Source organism: Leptidea sinapis, chromosome 21, assembly GCF_905404315.1.
Source record: "Leptidea sinapis chromosome 21, ilLepSina1.1, whole genome shotgun sequence".
NCBI lineage: Eukaryota > Metazoa > Arthropoda > Insecta > Lepidoptera > Pieridae > Leptidea > Leptidea sinapis.
Window position 1 is genome coordinate 9,145,983 of NC_066285.1, and position 19,951 is coordinate 9,165,933.

The 19,951-nt window shown below is 33.0% G+C and overlaps 1 protein-coding gene across 1 annotated transcript in view; it reads left to right on the forward strand.

Moving 5' to 3' along the window:
* The window catches only part of LOC126970665 (LIM domain only protein 3), a 94,026-nt gene that overhangs the window by 64,123 nt on the left and 9,952 nt on the right, over positions 1–19,951 (forward strand). The window contains exons 2-3 of the mRNA XM_050816752.1: positions 16,102–16,275; positions 17,878–18,050. Coding sequence (XP_050672709.1) covers positions 16,102–16,275; positions 17,878–18,050 — 347 coding nt within the window. The remainder of the gene's footprint in view (positions 1–16,101; positions 16,276–17,877; positions 18,051–19,951) is intronic.

Sequence of the window (19,951 nt, forward strand, 5' to 3'; positions counted from 1 at the left end):
TCTGAACAACAGTGGACAAATCAAAAGGAAAATGAAAATTGCTGTTTTTATTTAATTCCAAGTTTTTTCATATATGTTCAAAGAAGGTTTTAAACCTTCTCTGGACTTCCACAAATAATTCAAGACCAAAATTAGCCAAATCGGTCCAGTTGTTCTCGAGTTTTAGCGAGACTAACGAACAGCAATTCATTTTTATATATATAGATTATTAATCTTTTGGAATGGTTAGGGAATAAATTCGCATAAATTGCTTTATTTTTCAGAATAAAAGTACTAGTGTAGTACATTTATGTGGTTAAATACAATATTCATTTATTGCGCTATCGTACACAAAAATTACAATGTAAATAATATAAAAAAATACACTTCAGAACTAATACAATTATTTTACATTAAAAAGTTTATCTCTCAGATACATCACTATTCATCCATAATTTCAACGACTGTCTTACGTATTTTCGATCACGTGTGCTGACGCGAGCTCAACATTTTATACCCATCACAAGAAAAGTGCTCAACGCCGCTAAAGAAGATTTCACTTCAAAAATATAGTTTATCTGCATGATAAATAAAATAATTTGCTAGATTTTGCAAAGAACAAATAATTTTATGACAAATATATTAGAAGCATTATATTATACTAAATAAAAGCCTCATAAATATATACTTACAATTAAGTTTTAACTAAATATTCGATAACAAGTAGCATAGGTACTGTATGAAGTGTTGCTATCATTACTTCTTCAAATGGTGTAGGCTGTGGCGTTGTTCTCATCCTAATCCTGCGGCTGCAGCATCGGAAAATGGCGGAAATTGAAAATAAACATTTCATCTGCGCCCCAGCAGGCCGGCACGCACTGCCCAAATTGACAATACAACCAATTTGGCGCGCGCTGCGACCACCTTTGTATGGGAATTGAAAAATAATATTACTCTTTTTTTAACAGGCACGTTCAGAATCTCGAATATCAAACACATATGCAATTGCACTAAAATAAACTATATGAGTGTTTTTGGAACATTCCATTAATTTGTACGTATAACATGAAGACTGGTATTCGATTTATATTTATAAAATCGCTCATAGTCTTCTATGGTTTTAAACGCCTTACATTGGTTTTGCAACGGTTCGACAGTAAAAATTATCTCACCGTATTACAACAGCTGATTTAGGTACTCGAAAATGTGCACTTTTTTTATGAAAATAAGGGACGAGACGAACAGGACGCTTAGCTAATGGTAATTGATACTCCCTGCCCGTTACAAATCAGTGCCGCTCAGGATTATTGAAAAACCCAAAATGAGTGGCACTACAATTGCGCTCGTCACCTTGAGACATAAGATATTAAGTCTAATTTGCCCAGTAATTTCACTAGCTACGGCGTCCTTCAGACCGAAACACAGTAATGTTTACACATTACTGCTTCACGGTAGAAATAAGCGCCGTTGTGTTACCCATAATCTAGCTGGCATCCTGTGCAAAGGAGCCTCCCACTGGCATATCTCAAGAGTCAAGAAAAAAAAGATTTTAATTATAAATAGGAAATAAATTATTGTTACAAAAACATGCTTGATTAGCAAACCGAGCTCAAATTAAAATTTTCATTCATTATATGATATACTTTTTTATATTGTGCATAGGTATGCACACACAATTGCTAAAATTGGGCGTCACCGGTCTTATGTTCTACTGAACTGCCCGGAGTTGTCAGCTATTGAGTAATTATATTATAAATATCTTAGATAATTTATGCGTCTAGATAGAGTCTCTTGCTGCTAGACAACCGATGAAAACAGGCCAGTTTTATAACATTATTGTGCGTAACAACTACGTCTTACACTCGCGATTTGTATGTCACTTTGTGTTAGCGTGCGTGCATTGCTCAAAATAGAGGTTAACAATTAGCCTGTTTTTTCAACGTTTTCACAGCTGGCACAGTCTATCTAGATATACAAATGATCCAAGTTTAATATGAATCTAACGATAAACTACTAAACGTTGATAACTTTTATGCTGTATCCGACTTTTTAAATTTGTGATTTTAATTAATTTATAATCTTGTGTTTAACTTTGACTACATAATATGTATATTTTGTGTAGATTCTAATATAATGTAACAATGAAATATTATGTCCTGTAATCTTAGAATTTTATTATTATATAATGACATGGAGGTAATGTAATTTGCATGCCCTTTTGTGTTGATTCGTATAGAATTATTTTGTTAAATTGTACACACACATTATGCAAATAAAGAATTATTATTATTATAACTGCGTTGCCAAAAATAACAACGTTTAATGAAAAAGCTGTTAATTGGAATATTTTTTTTTGTGAAATGGCAAACCTAGCAAATGGTTGTTAGGATAATTATTACACACAGCACTCTCGATTACGATAGTTTTAATGATCACAGACAATGTTGAATAGCCACGACTGTTATCACAGGAAACAAGCTGATAGCTCCCGTTCATTCATTCAGTTTTGAAAATGACCTCGACTTGTCAACACTAGTGAGGAGACGAACATTTATATACATAAATATAATGTTATTTCTGTGTTGTTTAGAAGTATAGTATCATCTGTTGGGTTTGATACAGTAAGTGTTTTATTAATTTATCTATTTTAAATACTACTAGAGAGTCGAGGTCTACTACTACTAGAGAGGTCCTACTGAGCTAGAGGTCCCGGTTTCGAACATTTATATGATGAATATGGATGTTTGTTTCTGAGTCATGGATGTTTATATGTATTTATGTATGTTTAAGTAAGTATAATGTATTAAATATATCGTTGTCTTGTACCCATAGTACAGGCTAACCCTAGTTTGGGGCAAGATAATTTGTTTAAAATTAATCAATATTATATTATTTAGTTTAGTTTTGAAAAGAAGTGTTTTATATGCAGTTTTATTGAGACGTTGCTAACATAAATGAGGCAGAATTATTTTGTCCGATAATATTACCTGGAATTTCTCTCTTATTTTATTACTTCTTGAGATGCCGTTTTCGAGACCCATCTTAGATATGAAAGACAGAACAAACGATATATTTAAAAATCTGAATTGTTGTGCATCGTGAAACGATCCATCGGACCCCAAGTGTTTTGCTCAGCACCCGTCATTCTTCGCTTAACAGTTTTGAGTTTATGCTCAAAATTGAATTTCAATAGTTTTTCCAGTGTGATTGTTAAGAAAATGGATCCACTCCTGTTTAGTGTACTATATTATATTTTAATTCAATCTTTAGTTCTATAATCTGTACACTATGCTTTACGACTCACTCAATAAATGATATAATTTGGAAATATGACTATAAATAAAATAAAAAGTCGACAGATTTTTTTCAAGAATAACTTACACAAGTAAGTAAAACCTGAGTACCTACTTTGGGTGCACCACTTTACATTATTTGTAATATAAAATAAAATTCTGAGTGAATGGCAATGAGTTTCTTGCCACTTCTTCTCATTTAAGTTCAACTTTTCCGAAGTGGCGGTAAAATCTGGGACAATCATAAGTGTCACTTTACCTTAAGTGAATAAATGATTTTCTTTCTTTTCTTTTCATCATGGCGTGGCTATAAATTAGAAATACATATTCGATATAAGATCACAATTGATATAAAACGCTGTGTATAAATTACTGTAGTAAATTTTGCTCAGCATATTCCCTTAGTCGACTCGAGCTGACTTTACCCGAATGAGCGTCACGCAAAAAGGTTCCGGGTGAAATTCTTACCCCGATACCTCATATAAAAAGTTACACTTCAAAATACCCCTTATATTTAAAAACAAATCGTATAGAAACAGATATTATCTATTACAGAAATACAAATATTATTATTAGTCGCGTTATTGTTGCAGTTAAAGTTAATTTTTAACGTAAACCGATATACGATAAATCATTTGTTATCTAAAAGATTTATTTCTGATCGGAAACTTTGATCGTTCTCCGGCAATCTTGTTACATGTTATATTATTTGCTTCAATACTGTGAAAATAGCAATCCCATAAGAGATCATAAATAAAACATCGCATCCAATACCTTCCGATGTCTGACGTCTAAGCTAATAAATGTTTAATAAGAATTAGGTAAAAGTCACACTCTTCTGTAGTATTGGGCTCTTCATGGTATTAGTAAGGGTGGATGCATAATGTCAGAATTGACACAAAGCCAAGGGAACTACACTAATATACTAATGGAAGTAAATGTTAATCGAATTCCACTCTAACTGTATTGAGTAAGCTAATGGAAAAATAATAAATAGATGGAATTTTGAAATGATACGTTATGGAAAGAGCTGTTCTAACGATACATTTGTAATTATTAATGATTCCCTCGGCTCCGAGCAACACTTATCTAAAAAAACAATTTATTAGATTACTTTCGTCTGAAATACTTGCTCTATAACAGATAGATTTACATCTCGATTGAGTTTTAATTGAGGTAACGAGCGGGTGCACTCCAATAATGGAGTAAGTTAATTATAAAAGGCAATTGATTTAAAAGGAGCCGTGCCGTGGTCGCGGTATGAGTAACAGAAAAAGTTTTCAATTTCACTAAAAGGGACTGGTTTGTGTCTCTCAAGTCTCGTCTGGTTATCGGCTTGTAATGTATGAACTTACTCGCCGCGGCTTCATTTTATAACTCACTTCACGTAATAGGCTCCCAGTTGTTTTAATTCACTTTACCCCTCGGCACGCAATTCGTTTACTAATTTAGCTTGTTCATCTTGTAAACGTGTTAATCGGAGTGGTTCCGTTTCTACTGTGGATTTAACACAAATTATAATAAAACGTGCATATATTTATCTCCATAAATTCATCCATAAACATGCTTCATAAATTATCATGTCGGCGATTTCGTTCATTTTACAACAGCTATCAAACGTTTCTTTACGATCAATGGGGATGGTGACTGTTGTAAGTTTCATAATTAATTTGAGACGTTCATTTTACAATGTAATAAAAGATCGGCAGTATTATAGGCAACATTTGGTGTTATGACATTATGTCTTCATTGAATTACGTACGCATTATTTTAACAGGCATTTTTATCTGTCAGTTATCGTTAAATGTGTATGGGACTATTTCGTTAGCTGCTATTATTTATATTGATATCAAATTACTCGATGTTATATATTATAAGGTGTTATTAAGCGTTGTTAAGAGTAATTTTAAGGTATTCAATTAGTTGGTAATAACAATATGGATCGTGGTTTCGTGTTAATAATTGACGCACTTAAAGTAATTCGAATGATTGGCTTATAATGACGTCATATATTTAAAATGATTAAAAATTTTATGGTATTAATGATGGTATTAAGATGATGATTATTTTATTACAATATACAATTTTGATTCTAAGTGTAACATTTATTAAAAGTATTCAGTATTCACAAAAAAATACGTGTAAAAAAACAACTGATTAAAAAAAAAAAGATTGCAAATAAAAGATATAACATGCATTACATGCATGCACAAAAAGTATAAAAATGCGTATTTTTTTATAATCTAATTAAATTCTAGTTACGATTATTGTTCTCACCTCCTCAGGTAGCAAGTGCGACACAAGCACATCTCACCTATAACTATGCATGTAGTTACGAACCTACCTTATCTGACACCGACTCTAAAATTAAAAATAATTGACCAGTAAACCTAGGTTCGGTTCCAGTTTGCGATGCTTACATTATGTGTTTATTCAATAAAAATTGTTGAAGTTCAAATGATTGACCTTATATCATGCGTTTATATCATACAAAGATTTCCGTTTGCATCGCTGGCTCGTCAATAAAGAAAGTATCTAATCCAAATTGAGTTCGACATCGCAAATAGATAGAGATAGCGTCGGTTATAAAGCAAACTTTATAGTTTTGTTTTGGCAGTTTTGACACTGCTTCTATTCACTTATTTGTTCTTTCAGTTGCATCTAACGGATAGCCAAGCCAAACTTTTATCTTAAAGTAAAGACACGGTATTGCTTTTTCCACATGGGGCTTTAAGAGAGTTATCCTTACGGAAGGTACTTATAATAATGTTCGGGGTTATCTTTGCAGAAATTCGGGTGATAAACATTTATGTATGCTAACACTTTACGGTTTATTGGGAGACAGGGTTGTGGGATAGCATTACGTTCCTTAAAGAGTATTACAGGAGACACCTCAAAACAATGAACATGAAATTGCGACAATAATCAGCCCCTATGATCAGGACGACGACATTCAGACAATAGGCCAGATTACCCGATAGGGGTTTAACCGAATAGCAGCTAACTTGATTATGCGGTCATCCGTGATTATGTTTGAGCGTATTAATGTTTGAAATCCGTTTTATCATTGCGCGGGCGAGGCTGCCGCTAGGTAATTCAATATGTTTGGTGATGTATTTCAGGTCCATTTGTAGAAAGCAATATCATACTTGCAATACGAACTTCATGCTATTAATTTGTATAGATACATACTCCCCGTCTTGAAAATAATGAGGATTTCAAAATTAAAATGAGATGCATGAATCAAAGAATGTGCAGATTAAATTATTAAACAATGACATAAGTAATTACTAATATACAAAAAAATCTAAATAATACTAAAGTTAAGAATATTGAGGTATAAACTATTGAGTTGGAAGAGGACACAGCTTTACGACAGGGCGTTTAAACAGCTTCCTTTGCGAACGAATAAAAACCACTCAGTAATTTCTATTACACTTTAGATTTCGAAACAAACACTCGGCTAACTTTCGCGTATCGTGATCGGGACGATGGTGTACTTCGCAGAATTAAAATGTAATAAGTGCCAAATGCATTTTACTTCAATAACTCGTTAAATGTGGAATATTCTACACTAATAATATATAACACAATAGTGATATTATAAATTATCTTATTTATGACTCCATATCATATGTTTTTGTAAAATGTTGAACGCTATTATATAAAATAAATCCATGACGAAATTCAATTTTTTTCAATGACCGCTCTTCAGAACCTGAGCAAAAATTAGAAAAAGTACAAACAATTTTTTTCGTTTCATCAGTTTAAAGATTGCTCTATTAAAAACTAACTCGTGATAATTCACGTATTCATTTAGCAACCTGTAACGATTTTTTTTTCAAATAAGTTTAAAAGCGTCCATTTTAGCAGATTAAGTAATGTGCAACTAGCAAATTTCTTACTTAAGTAATGGCTTACATTAGCCTTAAACGATTCTCAGAACTTTTCTGTGATTGTATACGTTGATATGCATGAGATGGTTTGTAACAATAGCGTAGGAGAATGGTTAAGGGATGCTGTAGGTACTCAGAAAGAGAGGGTGCGAAAGGAATGGCTCGGTTGACGCGCTCCAGCCATTGCTAGATTAAAGAACAACTCACGGAAGCAATCTGCTAAATAAGTGCCGCTTAATGCTACCACACTGGAGTATGCTCTACATAAACATTATAATTTGTTTTTTAATTTTTAATTTATTCATTTATTTGGTTCGCTAGCGAGGTTTTCATTATTATAAAGGTTTTTGTTTTAAACATTATTGAAATATAAAATATGTTTTGAAGTATGTTTTCTTTGAAACATTTTGTATTAATATATTTTTTTATATTATATTGACGAGAAACTTTGAAATATTTGTTTTTTAACTTTTACCGTTGCAGTTAGGTACTCTTTGACTATGTGTCCCAGCATTTCATTTCATCACTAGGTAATATCATCATATAATAAACCTTTAAATATTTTAAATGCAACTTTTTTTATTTATGCCATATCAAATTTATGTAAAAGTGCATAACTTAAGAATTGAAGAAAATAGTAGATACTGGTATTTTTTTTTATTTAACAACATCCTAGTTTAATTATTTTCATCTTTTAATTTCATTTACATTAGTAGTTTTCATAGTTGGTACAGTCTCCGTAACTCCGTTTCGCAGGTGCGGCCATATTGTTTTCTGCCCAGGCAAGTGACGACTCAACCCCCGTCTCATTAATTCCTTAATCTCGCTGATGAATTATGATTAGCTGAGTGCACTTAATCTAATTAGTATCCTTCTACAAAATATTTATGCACACTATAATATTAAAAGTAATATAAGTTGATGAATGAATGAATGAATGAGAATTCTTCAATAAGGATATATGAATTACGTGATATGTTGTTTATCCGCAATGGACTCCTAAACTAATGAACGGATTTTAATGGGGATTACTTCATGGAGTGCAGTTAGGTCCAACTTGAGAGATAGGATACTTTTTATTTCAATTTGGGACCCATAATTATTTTTATTTTCAATATTTGTTTTGTGTGGACATTTTTTCTATGAGAGAATTTAGTGACGCATGGTTTGACAGTTCCGCTGTGAAAGAATTTCACTATAACAACAGGAGCATCTTTTACGAAATAATTATTGATGTTTTCAAATATTATTGGCAAATTCCTATAAAACAGTATTTTTTTAATTATCTTCAGAACAACGTCTGTCAAGTCAGCAAGTAAACATATAAATTAAAGTTACAATTTGTATGTACAAAATATTAGTTACAATTCGGCGAGAGTTTGTTGTGTGTTTTTTAATTTTTTGTCGTAGATAAATCTGATAAATGTCTAGAAGTCAATTTCATTATATTGCTGATAAAGTTATTTCTATTCTATTCTATTAAAAAATAACTTGTAAGAAAATTTCTTGAAGTAGGCGTTACTTTGCGGAAATCCATAAGTATCCAAATGATTTGAGTTACGATAATTAGGCCCAGTCTCGTGGCAGAATTTGGCGAGTCAATAGAGTCCTGAGGATGCTTTGTGTAGAGGCGAAACCCGTGTCGAATTTTTTAAAGACAAATATTGGCGGAATTAACACTAAAGAAAACTAAAATCAATTGGATAAATAACTTGAATATTTTGTAATGATCGCATAAAAATAATCTAATGTTGTAATCTTTTTTAATAACAGTTTTTGTTCAACTAGCTGTTGTCCGCAATTTCGCACATGTATAAGCTATAAAGCAAAAATACTTTTTTTTTGTGGAAAAGGAGGACAAATGAGCATACGGGTCACCGAGTGTTAAGTGATCACCGCCGCCCACATTCTCTTGCAACACCAGTGGAATCACAGGAGCGTTGCCGGCCTTTCAGGAAGGTGTACGCGCTTTTTTTGAAGGAACCTATATTGTATCGTCCCGGAAGCTCTAACTTTGTCCGCATCTAGCTTGATAATATTTAACATATGTGTTGTCCGAATTCGAATTAAACTTATTCAGATACACACAAGCAGATAATCAGACACAAACACTGAAAGTACTTTTTTGAAAACCACACAGCAAGCAATATGAGCCTCCTTGCCATGTAAAAGGATATATTACACATAGCTAGATAGTAGGGGACTACCACAACTCACACTCACACAAAAAAAAAACATTTTCTTGCAAGCAACTTACGGGCAAATTACGATTACGCTTTAAATAAAAAAATTACTTTTATTTTCGGACAAATATAATCCATTGTTGTTGTAGTAATTATAACTTCGAAGAGACATATTTATTTTTAATAATATGCATTTCGATTGTATTACATGTACAGATAGTATAAAAATTTAAAGTACTGCTAACTTTTGCAAAGTGAACTAATTAGTTTTACTAAAGACATATAACTGAACTGTAATTTGGATGAAATATTAAATCTGCAACATTCTCAACGTTAACAATTGCATTTACGTATCAAAGAGGGCATTATCCATCGGAGCGTATCTCTGTGCCCTAATGCATTTAACTGCATTCGAAACGTGCATTAAAATTTCCGAAACAAAAACCTTTATGGCCAGTATGGCTGCGTAATAGCTCACAGAGGGACCACAAACTCCGATTATCCAAACACCAAGCTCCCGAAACAGCGCTGTGAAATTTTAGCGTGTAATTGATTATGAAGTTGGCCGCTAATGGGTGAAAATAGTTTCTAATTTGGAGTGGTGGTGGCTGGTAATTGGTCTCCGACCGCATCTGAGTTAATCATTAATATCAGATGCAACGGTCAGTGAGAATACCCTGGGGGGGAGCCACGGAACATCCTTCAATTAAGTTTCCACAAAACTAATCTGCTCTGCAAATAGTTGCATTATTATTGCGTGAACTGTGCTCTGTTGATGTAAAGACGCATTTATTTATAAATTGATTCGTTTCAATCATTTTTTTCTTATGAAAATACGAGACAAGACGAGCAGAACGTTCAGATGATGGTAATTGGTACGTCCTGCCCATTACAAAGCAGTGCCGCTCAGGATTCTTGAAAAGCCCAAAAATACTGAGCGGCACTACAATTGCGCTCGTCACCTTGTGACGTAAGATGTTAAGTCTGCCAATTGCCCAGTAATTTCACTAACTACGGTGCCCTTCGGACCGAAACAGTAATTTTTACACATTATTGCTTCACGGCAGAAATAGGTGCCGGTGTGGTACCCATAATCTATCCAGCATCCTGTGCATAGGAGCCTCCCACTGGCAAATCATAAACACAAAAAGGTTTCAACACAGGGCCATAAAGATAATTTTAAAGCTGCAAATCTAAGTCATCTATATATCAAATATTGATTTTCTGTTCTTTTTTTGTGATAAACATTATTTTAATAAGAGATTATACCTATTCAAATAATTCTATTTTGAAATATTTATCAAATAGTAAAGGAGACTGCAGACAAAAATGTATTACATTATACATTTCTTTCACTAACTCTAATACCCGTTAAATCGATACTCCGATCAACAAAAGTCAAGCAGAAAGCAGTGATAACTATCAAGCAGGCCCTCGTGAATAATTACGAGGCCGTGACAGCAACACGTCACTGCACTCGAAAACAATCCGTAGCGAATTCCACCATTCCAGATTAGACACAAAAAAACCTCACGCCTTCCATTAGCTGTGACTTTCGAGACTCAATACGCACGTATTAGTATTTAACTGACGCTGAAATGGAATAAACCGCGCCGGTTCGAGGATCACGTCAATGTCGTTTAATTTCACCCGCTTGGATTATACAATGGCATTTATTTTTTTTCTCAAAATTGATTCGTTTAGAATTCTTTTTGATGTCATTCCTAATGTATTAGACAGTCCTACCGATTCGGAAACAAATGGCGATCTGAGAGAAAAGAAGCGACACAAGAAACTCTCCTAGCAATTTTTTTGCGCAATTTTTAATCAAATTATTAAGCTATTTCTATAAAATAATCATAATCTAGTCCCAGGCTGTCGGATCACTTAGATATTCAGCTGTGGACTAGTAGGATCTACGACAGAGCCATTTTTTAATGAAAGATCCAAATTTATTTATAGATAATGCCTGAACAGTGGCTGGGACTTTATTATAAAAGTGTTTATATTTGCATAAAAGCAATTCAAATGTCATAATGAAATTGTTTTAACTAATGTATTTTATTGTTAAAGAAGATGTTATTGAAGTGAATTGGAGTCAAGTTAAGAGGATGCGTGAAAGCAGATTGGCTTCACTAATTTACAGAGCGTAATTAAAATCATTTTATTCAATCAGGTCAAATAAATAACACTTATGAATATCAAAAGTTATACTTTTTACCACTTACCAGCACTTTACAGAAATTTATTTCCACTCTTTAAGGACGCGTTTACGAATCCGACAAAAATAAGATATATTTCGGTAGAGTTTGTGATGAAATTAAACTAAGTCTAACAAAACTAAAAATTTACACAAATAGATTACTTCTTTATATCCAATTAGCGGGAAATGTTTGCTTTGAAATTTTGATATTTTATGTCGTAAAAACGATTATCCGTTACCTCTTCACACAAAATTGACGAAATGGGGCTTCATTCAGGATCAGTTTTCTGCTACCACTTACACAATTTTGGCTCTTAAAAATTATGTTAGGAAAGCAGATATAATATTTTCAAAAACACGGGAAATAAATTAATGAATATCTAATAAATAATCTCAGAAAAAAATAAAAAGAAGGGTCTAAAATTCATATATATTTCTGATAAGCATGTGCTTTAAAGTGTGGTATTAAGGGTTATTTTATTTTGTCACTCCGTACGCATTGTACAGAAAGATCTTTCGAAATAACCTCAGTCTGCGCTCGGCCGCCATCGTGGGTAGACTCTGTGTCGGTTGTAAGCAGCAGCTCGTACTCGGAAAGATCGCTGTACGAACATGAATATTTTTTATAAGCTATACAATACTGTCTTTGATACTTTACATATTTAGTACGCAGTCAGATTTTCAATAAATTATGTTTCTGTATTTTTTTGAAGAATTTGTGATTTATAAGTTGATCTAAGGTGGTGGATCTAAGGTCTAATCGAAATCCAAGATGGCGCAATGGTCTATGCAAATTACCAACTTCTCTTAATGGGTGTCATTTTCATGGTTTTCGGGGTCAACCATAACGAATATCGGGTCAAAATCGAAATCCAAGATGGCGCCGATGAAATTTACTAACATCTCTTCATGGGTGTCACTTTCATGGTTTTCGGGGTCAACAATAACGAATATCGGATCAAAATCGAAATCCAAGATGGCGCCGATGAAATTTACCAACTTCTCTTCATGTTTTTTTAATAATATTAATCATTAATTAAAAACTTAATTTGGTTCAAAAATACAGAAATCTTATTACTAATAACAATATAGGTTTGAATAAATACGAGATAAGTCATAACTTTGACATTTTAAACAAAATAAAAGATATCCATAAGACATCAATAAATCAGCTATAAAACCCAATGATGTTCTATACACATATACATAAATAAATTTAAATGTTTTATAAAAAAATGGCTCTGTCGTAAATCCTATTACTCCACTGCTGAATATCTAAATGATCGGACAGCCTGGGACTAGATTGTGATTATTTTATAGCGATAAAAATGACTGTACAATATTCTATATTTTTATTGAAGAGAGCGCCAAAAAAGAATGCTGGGAGAGTTTCTTGTACCGCTTCTGCTCTCTCAGAGCACCATTTGTTTCCGAAGCGCTAGTAGTATCTAGTAGTCATTAGAAATGACATCAAAAAGAATTCTAAAGGAATCAATTTTGAGAATATAATTAATGCCTTTTACATAAAAGCCTATGAAACTTACTAACTTCTTTACATGGGTGTCATTTTCATGGTTTTTGGGGTAAACAATATTGAATATCGGGTCAAAATAAAAATTCAAGATGGCGACTATGAAATTTACCAATTTCTTATCATGGGTGTCATTTTCATGGCGCCTATGAAATCTACAAAATTTTCTTCGTGGGTGTCATTTATGTCAAAATTTTATTTTGAAAGACCTATCTAATTGTTCTCTGCACCCTCGATAACCTCGGATACGATACCCATATTGTTGAAATCATAATTTACGCGGCGGCCATCTTGGATTTAAAAAAAACTGCGTTTACTGCACACGACGTTATGCGACAGAATTGCCATCTAAAATTCTAATATTTAACTACTAAACGAATACCTCAACCAATTATCAAATATACATTGGTATTAAAAATATTAAATTCAAACTTGCTAAAGTATCAAATTCATTTGATTCCCGCAATTAACTTTAAGTACGTGTATGTGTTTGAGCGGTTTCAGTGTAGTAGTGCGATTCGATACCTCTCTGTTTTGAGAACGCGTCCATAAGTCAAAATTTACAGCTTCATAGTTTTACAAATTATTTTAAATGTAATATATTTAATATTATTCAATGACACGAGTAAGTTAAAAATTAAATATAAATTATTAAAAAAAAAACTTCAACAGTTATTGAATAAAGTAGATGCATCAATGTTTTAGTTTTGAATTAAAAAAAACATTTAGAAGAGTTTCCGAGTACATTGACAATTAGATTAGAAATTAACAAATTATCAATTAATCTGCCGTTTCTTTCCGACAGCTTCACTTATAATCACTTATTAATAATATTAAATAATAGTTTTAAAATAACAGTTACACGACAATTTCACACTTAACACTCATTGTTGTACACAATTGGTTACCTAACGTTTTTCAAATTTATTCAAGCAGTATTGTAATTTTTTTTTAACGAACAAAGATCTCCTTCAACGATCGCCATGAACATCGGTCCTGCGCTGCCTTCATCCAACCTATACGTGATTGAGGCAGCCGCCCATGGACATCCGAAAAGCCAGGGGCCAGGAGACGCGTTGCCGACTTTTATATGCTCTATACTTGACGGTCCCTGACTTGTATCAGTTCGAAAAAATTGCAGTCGGTAATTGATTCAAAAAAGTGGCTATGCAAGGCACGAAAATCCTTGCAAAAAGAATTGTTGGCTCTTGGACTATTCATAAACTGTGATAATAATAAAATCTAATCTGCCTGGAACGTTTTCAATGAATCGATTCGCGCTGTTATTCATTTAAATGTACAACAAAACGGATAGGGTACATAGTACAAACAATCAGTGACACGATTCAAGTAAACGGCATACTTCCGTCCAATATCCGTGCCTATTATTTATGGCCGTCGATCCGTTCTCAAAAACATACAAAAATGGTAAGCTAGGACCATTCGTCACGCGCACAATGCTTCATATTGTGTTGGCGGCTTGTTCTTAATAGCCGTTTGAACTAGAAACGAAAGAACGCAAATACGATGACAGCTTTTCAAATATCGAATACCAAGTAGATATAGATAATAGACGAACTCTTTCATGTTCGATATTTAAACTTATGTGAGACTTATTATAATCTACTTTAAGTGTTTTGGAATAAAAAAAAATTGCTCGCGTCTAAAGTACACATGTCAGAAGTGCAACCTGCATTGTGCATGAACCTCTAAGCTGCATATGAAGTCCTGGTACATGTTGCTATGATGACACATGATTTCAACCGCTATGAAAGACATTACTATCATCGCTACTATATTTATGTTCTCCTGGTGTCTATGTAGTAATACGTCTTGCGCATGACGTTAGAATATATTAAGATACACTTGCGTCATACATAAGACAATCTCTTCTCGAACTATGATCGCCTGGTACCAAAAAACTGTATAATGCTTCCTATCACATTTTCTCCCATATCAAATATTATGAATTTTTGTGTCCGTCTCTTTTTATTGTCGTGCTTTTTTGTTTCACTTTTGTTTCACAACGATACTATAGATATTTTTACTTAAAAAAAATTAAAAAAATTATGATAGATTAAATTATTAAAAGTATTTAGACGATAATAAGAAGCGAATGTAAATCAGTAACCGATTTTATTCCTCTAACTGTCACATAGTGTTTGGACAAATTTCAAAGTTCAATAATTAAGCTAATTCATATCAGTTTTAATAATAGCATTCTGCTGCAAAAGTTAAAAACAAAATCATTAAATCTCTCTGCAAAAAGTCGTGTTAATAAATAACATTGTAGAGAAACAGCCCGTGTGTTTCAAATAATAAACAGTTGTATTAAATCATTGCAGGGGTTGATAATTAAATAAATAGTTGGTGCACCTGTGCATGGCTACTGTCGGAGAATTAATTGAAAAATGTTTGTATTTCAAGTGTTAATTAACCGAGACGGCCGCGCTGTTCGGCGATACCTCGTGCCTCACTCTATTATTACTATGGGACTGGTTTTCATTGGACTGATCTAAATTATAGTTTTTGTTAAGATTTTTTCACTATTTAAAGGCACATTTGTGGTGTTTCATTAATCGCTTGAATGGTGAGGTCGTTTTTTATTATCGAAATTAATTAAATAGAGCAGCGCAGTGTAAGCGAAAATATACTGTGTTTGGAAAATATTATAAACTATTTAGAAATTACTGTGAACCCCTTAAATTATTGTCTTGTATTTAGATAATTTAAACGTCTAGATAGTCTTTTGCTGTTAGACAATCGATAAAAACACGAATTTTAGTTTAGCGTGCGTTACAAGCTACGTCTTACACTCGCGATTTCAAACACTTTCTGTTAGGGTGCGTGAATTGCTCAAAATATAGGTTAGTTCTAAAGTAAATTTTTGAGACGTTTTCACAGCTGTCATAGTCTATCTACACGTATAAATGATCTATGGTCTTGTACAACCATTACTCCAAGCTAACTATCTAAAATACTAGAATGGGTGATAAATAGTGTTTATTGTTTGTAGTGCGAGAGGCGGACGCCGCAACAGTCAGGCGGCACATTACCAGTAGCAGGAGCCGGCAGGGGAAGTCCAGCACAGAACATGCTCGCCATGGATGTCACCAAGGAGGCGCGAGCTTCTCCTCTACCAGCGGCCGCACAGAGTAGCACCACGCCAGCTTCACAGCCTCAACCCCAGGTACAGCATCGGGTGATAATGACATACGGTATTTTACTATGGGGTCATGCTGCTGACATTGATATAGTATTTGCTGTTCGTGCTATATATCAGCTTGGTTATAGACGGACTCTCAAAGAAAAATTTAAAGAAATAAATATTATGACTGTTCATTGTCAGTACATTTATGAAAATTTAATATACGTTCACAAAAATCGTCACCTTTTTGCACTTTATAGTGATTTTCATTATTATAACACTAGAAATAAGGGATTGCTTGTAACTAATTCTAGTAGGCTTCATAAGATACATAAAAGCTTTAAGGGTAAATGTATATATACACTTCTATAATAAAGTCCCAGCCACTGTTCAGGCAATATCTATAAATAAATTTAAATGTTTTACAAAAAAATGGCTCTCTCGTAAATCCTATTATTCCACTGCTGAATATCTAAATGATCGGACAGCCTGGGACTAGATTGTGATTATTTTATAGCGATAGAAATGATTGTACAATATTGTTTATTTTTATTGAAAAGAGCGCAAAAAAAGAATGCTGGGAGAGTTTCTTGCGCCGCTTCTTCTCTCTCAGAGCCATTTGTTTCCGAAGCGGTAGTAGTATCTAGTAGTCATTAGAAATGACATCAAAAAGAATTCTAAAGGAATCAATTTTGAGAAAATAAATGCCTTTAATGTTTTACTGCCATATTATTATTAATGCTAATAAGTGTTGTCTTGGAAATCCATAAATATTTAATTGTTGACCAGAAATTGTTAATTTATTGTATTTATGTATGTAGATAAGAATAATGTCACAGTTATACGCCTTACTATCGGCCACACCATCGAAAAAGTTGTACTTGAAAGTGAATGAGTAATGGCACTAGTTACCATTTTGCCATTGACCACCACCTTAGAATAGTAATTGTACTTTAATGTGAAGAAGTGGTAAGAAACTTATTGCCATCCTTCAAATCAACACAAATAGATCATTTTTCAAACTCTTTTTAATAAAATTTACGAATAGTGATGCAAAAAATTACTAAAACATTTCAACCTAAATCATAAAAAACCCACAAGGGTTTTTGTGTAAATATATAATATAAAAATTTGATATATTTAAAAAAACGCAGGTATCTAGATAATCATACAGCAAAAACAAGTACATGATGTGAAACACTAGAACACAAATCAAAAACTTCCTTCTAAATAACACACGTGAAAGAAATTTTGCAAATTAATGAATTAATCCAATATACGGACTACCGAGCCTTGCTCGGATTTTTAAGAATAAAAAAAAAAAACTAAAAGGACATCTGGGGTCTTCCGCTGTCCGCATCACCCAATATCCTATCTGAGCTTTTATAGTCTTGTATATAGTGGCGAAATTTACCTTTCTATTCTAATGTTATTGTAGCTGTTTCTTATGAAAACAAACTCAACTACAATTTATAGAATTAACACCTAGCGAGATCGATGTATCGCCCCCGAAATCCCCTGTATACTAAATTTTATGAAAATCGTTGGAGCCGTTTCAGAGTTTCCGATTATAGAATATACAAGAATTGCTCGTTTAAAGATATAAGATATGTTCTTTAAGTGATTGTTATGTTTTTCAAACAGATTTGTGCGGGATGCAGCAAGGTGATAACAGAGCGATATCTGCTGAAGGCTCTCGATCAACTGTGGCATGAGGACTGTCTCAAGTGTGGCTGCTGTGACTGCAGGCTGGGAGAGGTCGGCCACACTCTCTATACTCGGGCCAATCTTATACTCTGCAAGAGAGATTACTTGAGGTGAGAATTACTCTTCAACTATAAGTCTTATCACGTCAATGTTTCCACACTTACCAGATAGGTGTAGGGTAGGTACTGTTGTTGAAACCAGGTTTTTGTATCCACCAGGAAGCATCACGGATAATTGTTCAAGTTCTGTTTCATCAGCTTATATAGATGCTGATTAAAATAAACATCACAAATTACTTTACTAATTTCTTTGTAGCTCGAAAGTTAAAATAGACTTGGATTCTGGATTATAAATTTTTCTACTAGAGGGAGATGATAACACACCAAATAATAATAAATAAGCCTTTGTACACATTTAAGTTAAGCCCTTTGATGACATTTGATGATGAATCCCATTGGATACTTTTTAAAGTTGAATCCGATGATGAAATTTTTAAAGTTGAGTCCGATGATGACGTTTTTAAAGTTAAGTCCGATGATGACGTTTTTAAAGTTGATTCCAATGGTGACGTTTTTAAAGTTGAGTCCGATGATGACGTTTTTAAAGTTAAGTCCGATGATGACGTTTTTAAAGTTGATTCCAATGGTGACGTTTTTAAAGTTGAGTCCGATGATGACGTTTTTAAAGTTGATTCCAATGGTGACGTTTTTAAAGTTGAGTCCGATGATGACGTTTTTAAAGTTAAGTCCGATGATGACGTTTTTAAAGTTGATTCCAATGGTGACGTTTTTAAAGTTGAGTCCGATGATGACGTTTTTAAAGCTGATTCTGATGGTGACATTTGTAAATTTGAATCCGGTGTAGATATTATTAAATCTGTCTGTTATAAAGATCAATTGAAAAATATACATCAACGTACACGGTTTTTTTCTACGGGTGGTCTCGATTGCGACGATGTTATATTATAACGAAATTCAGATATCTTTGAAGTTCAAATTGTAACTACAGAATGTGAAATAATTGGCAATAAACATATCATATAGTACTAGTACATGCATTACAACTGTACTTCAAGCCATAAATTATAGTTATACTTGATGATTTACCATAAGGATGACGTCAAATCTTATGTCTTAGACTCAATAAGCAGAAGTAAAAATTTTCTCAAAAGCGTCTTAAACGGTACTAATTTCACCAACTAGTAATATTTCTTTACAGCGGGTTCAAATACGGATATTTTAGTTGAAGTCAACTTAAAATTAGAATTGTATTCGAAGATACATGTTCAAAAGATTTTATTCAATTCGATTCAACAATATATAATGCAACAAATACATATATCAACACAATCGTGATTGGATTTCGGAGATAGAGATGCAAGTTGCATTTGCAAATTATGACGTATCTAGATATACAACGCATATACTATCCTGGTATATTCATCATATATTTAGTCACAAAATAAATGTAAATAGAAACATTGAAATTGATAAGTTTAGAGAGGGTAAGACCAGTTGACATTCAACAAGTGAATTGAAGCGAAGTTGAAGGGATTTAAAATTTTGTAGAACCCACTTTTATTGCAGTGCTTTCGTTGACAGTCTGTGCAGACATTTCGAATCGCAAGTGTTTTAGCAGTTATTGTATATACCATCTAAAAATCGATAAATGTGAACACGTTCATATAGAAACTTTTACAGTGGCATACATAAATGGCCTTACAAATAAACTTGGTATAAAGTTATACCTGAGAATAATCCAAGAATATGCAAAATGTTTACTAATAGACATTTTGCTTTACGATTGGTTTATTCGAATGTATAAAATTTCCCGCGATTATTTGCAAGTATTCTTGAAATTCGGAAAACTTCAGAATTATCATTGTATCGACAGTGATTTCAGCAAAATAATCAAAATTTTGCATATTTTTGGTTTATTCTCAGGTATAAGTTTATTTGTAAGACCGTAAGTGCTTCCATTTTTAATGGTTTAAATCAAGATATACATGGTT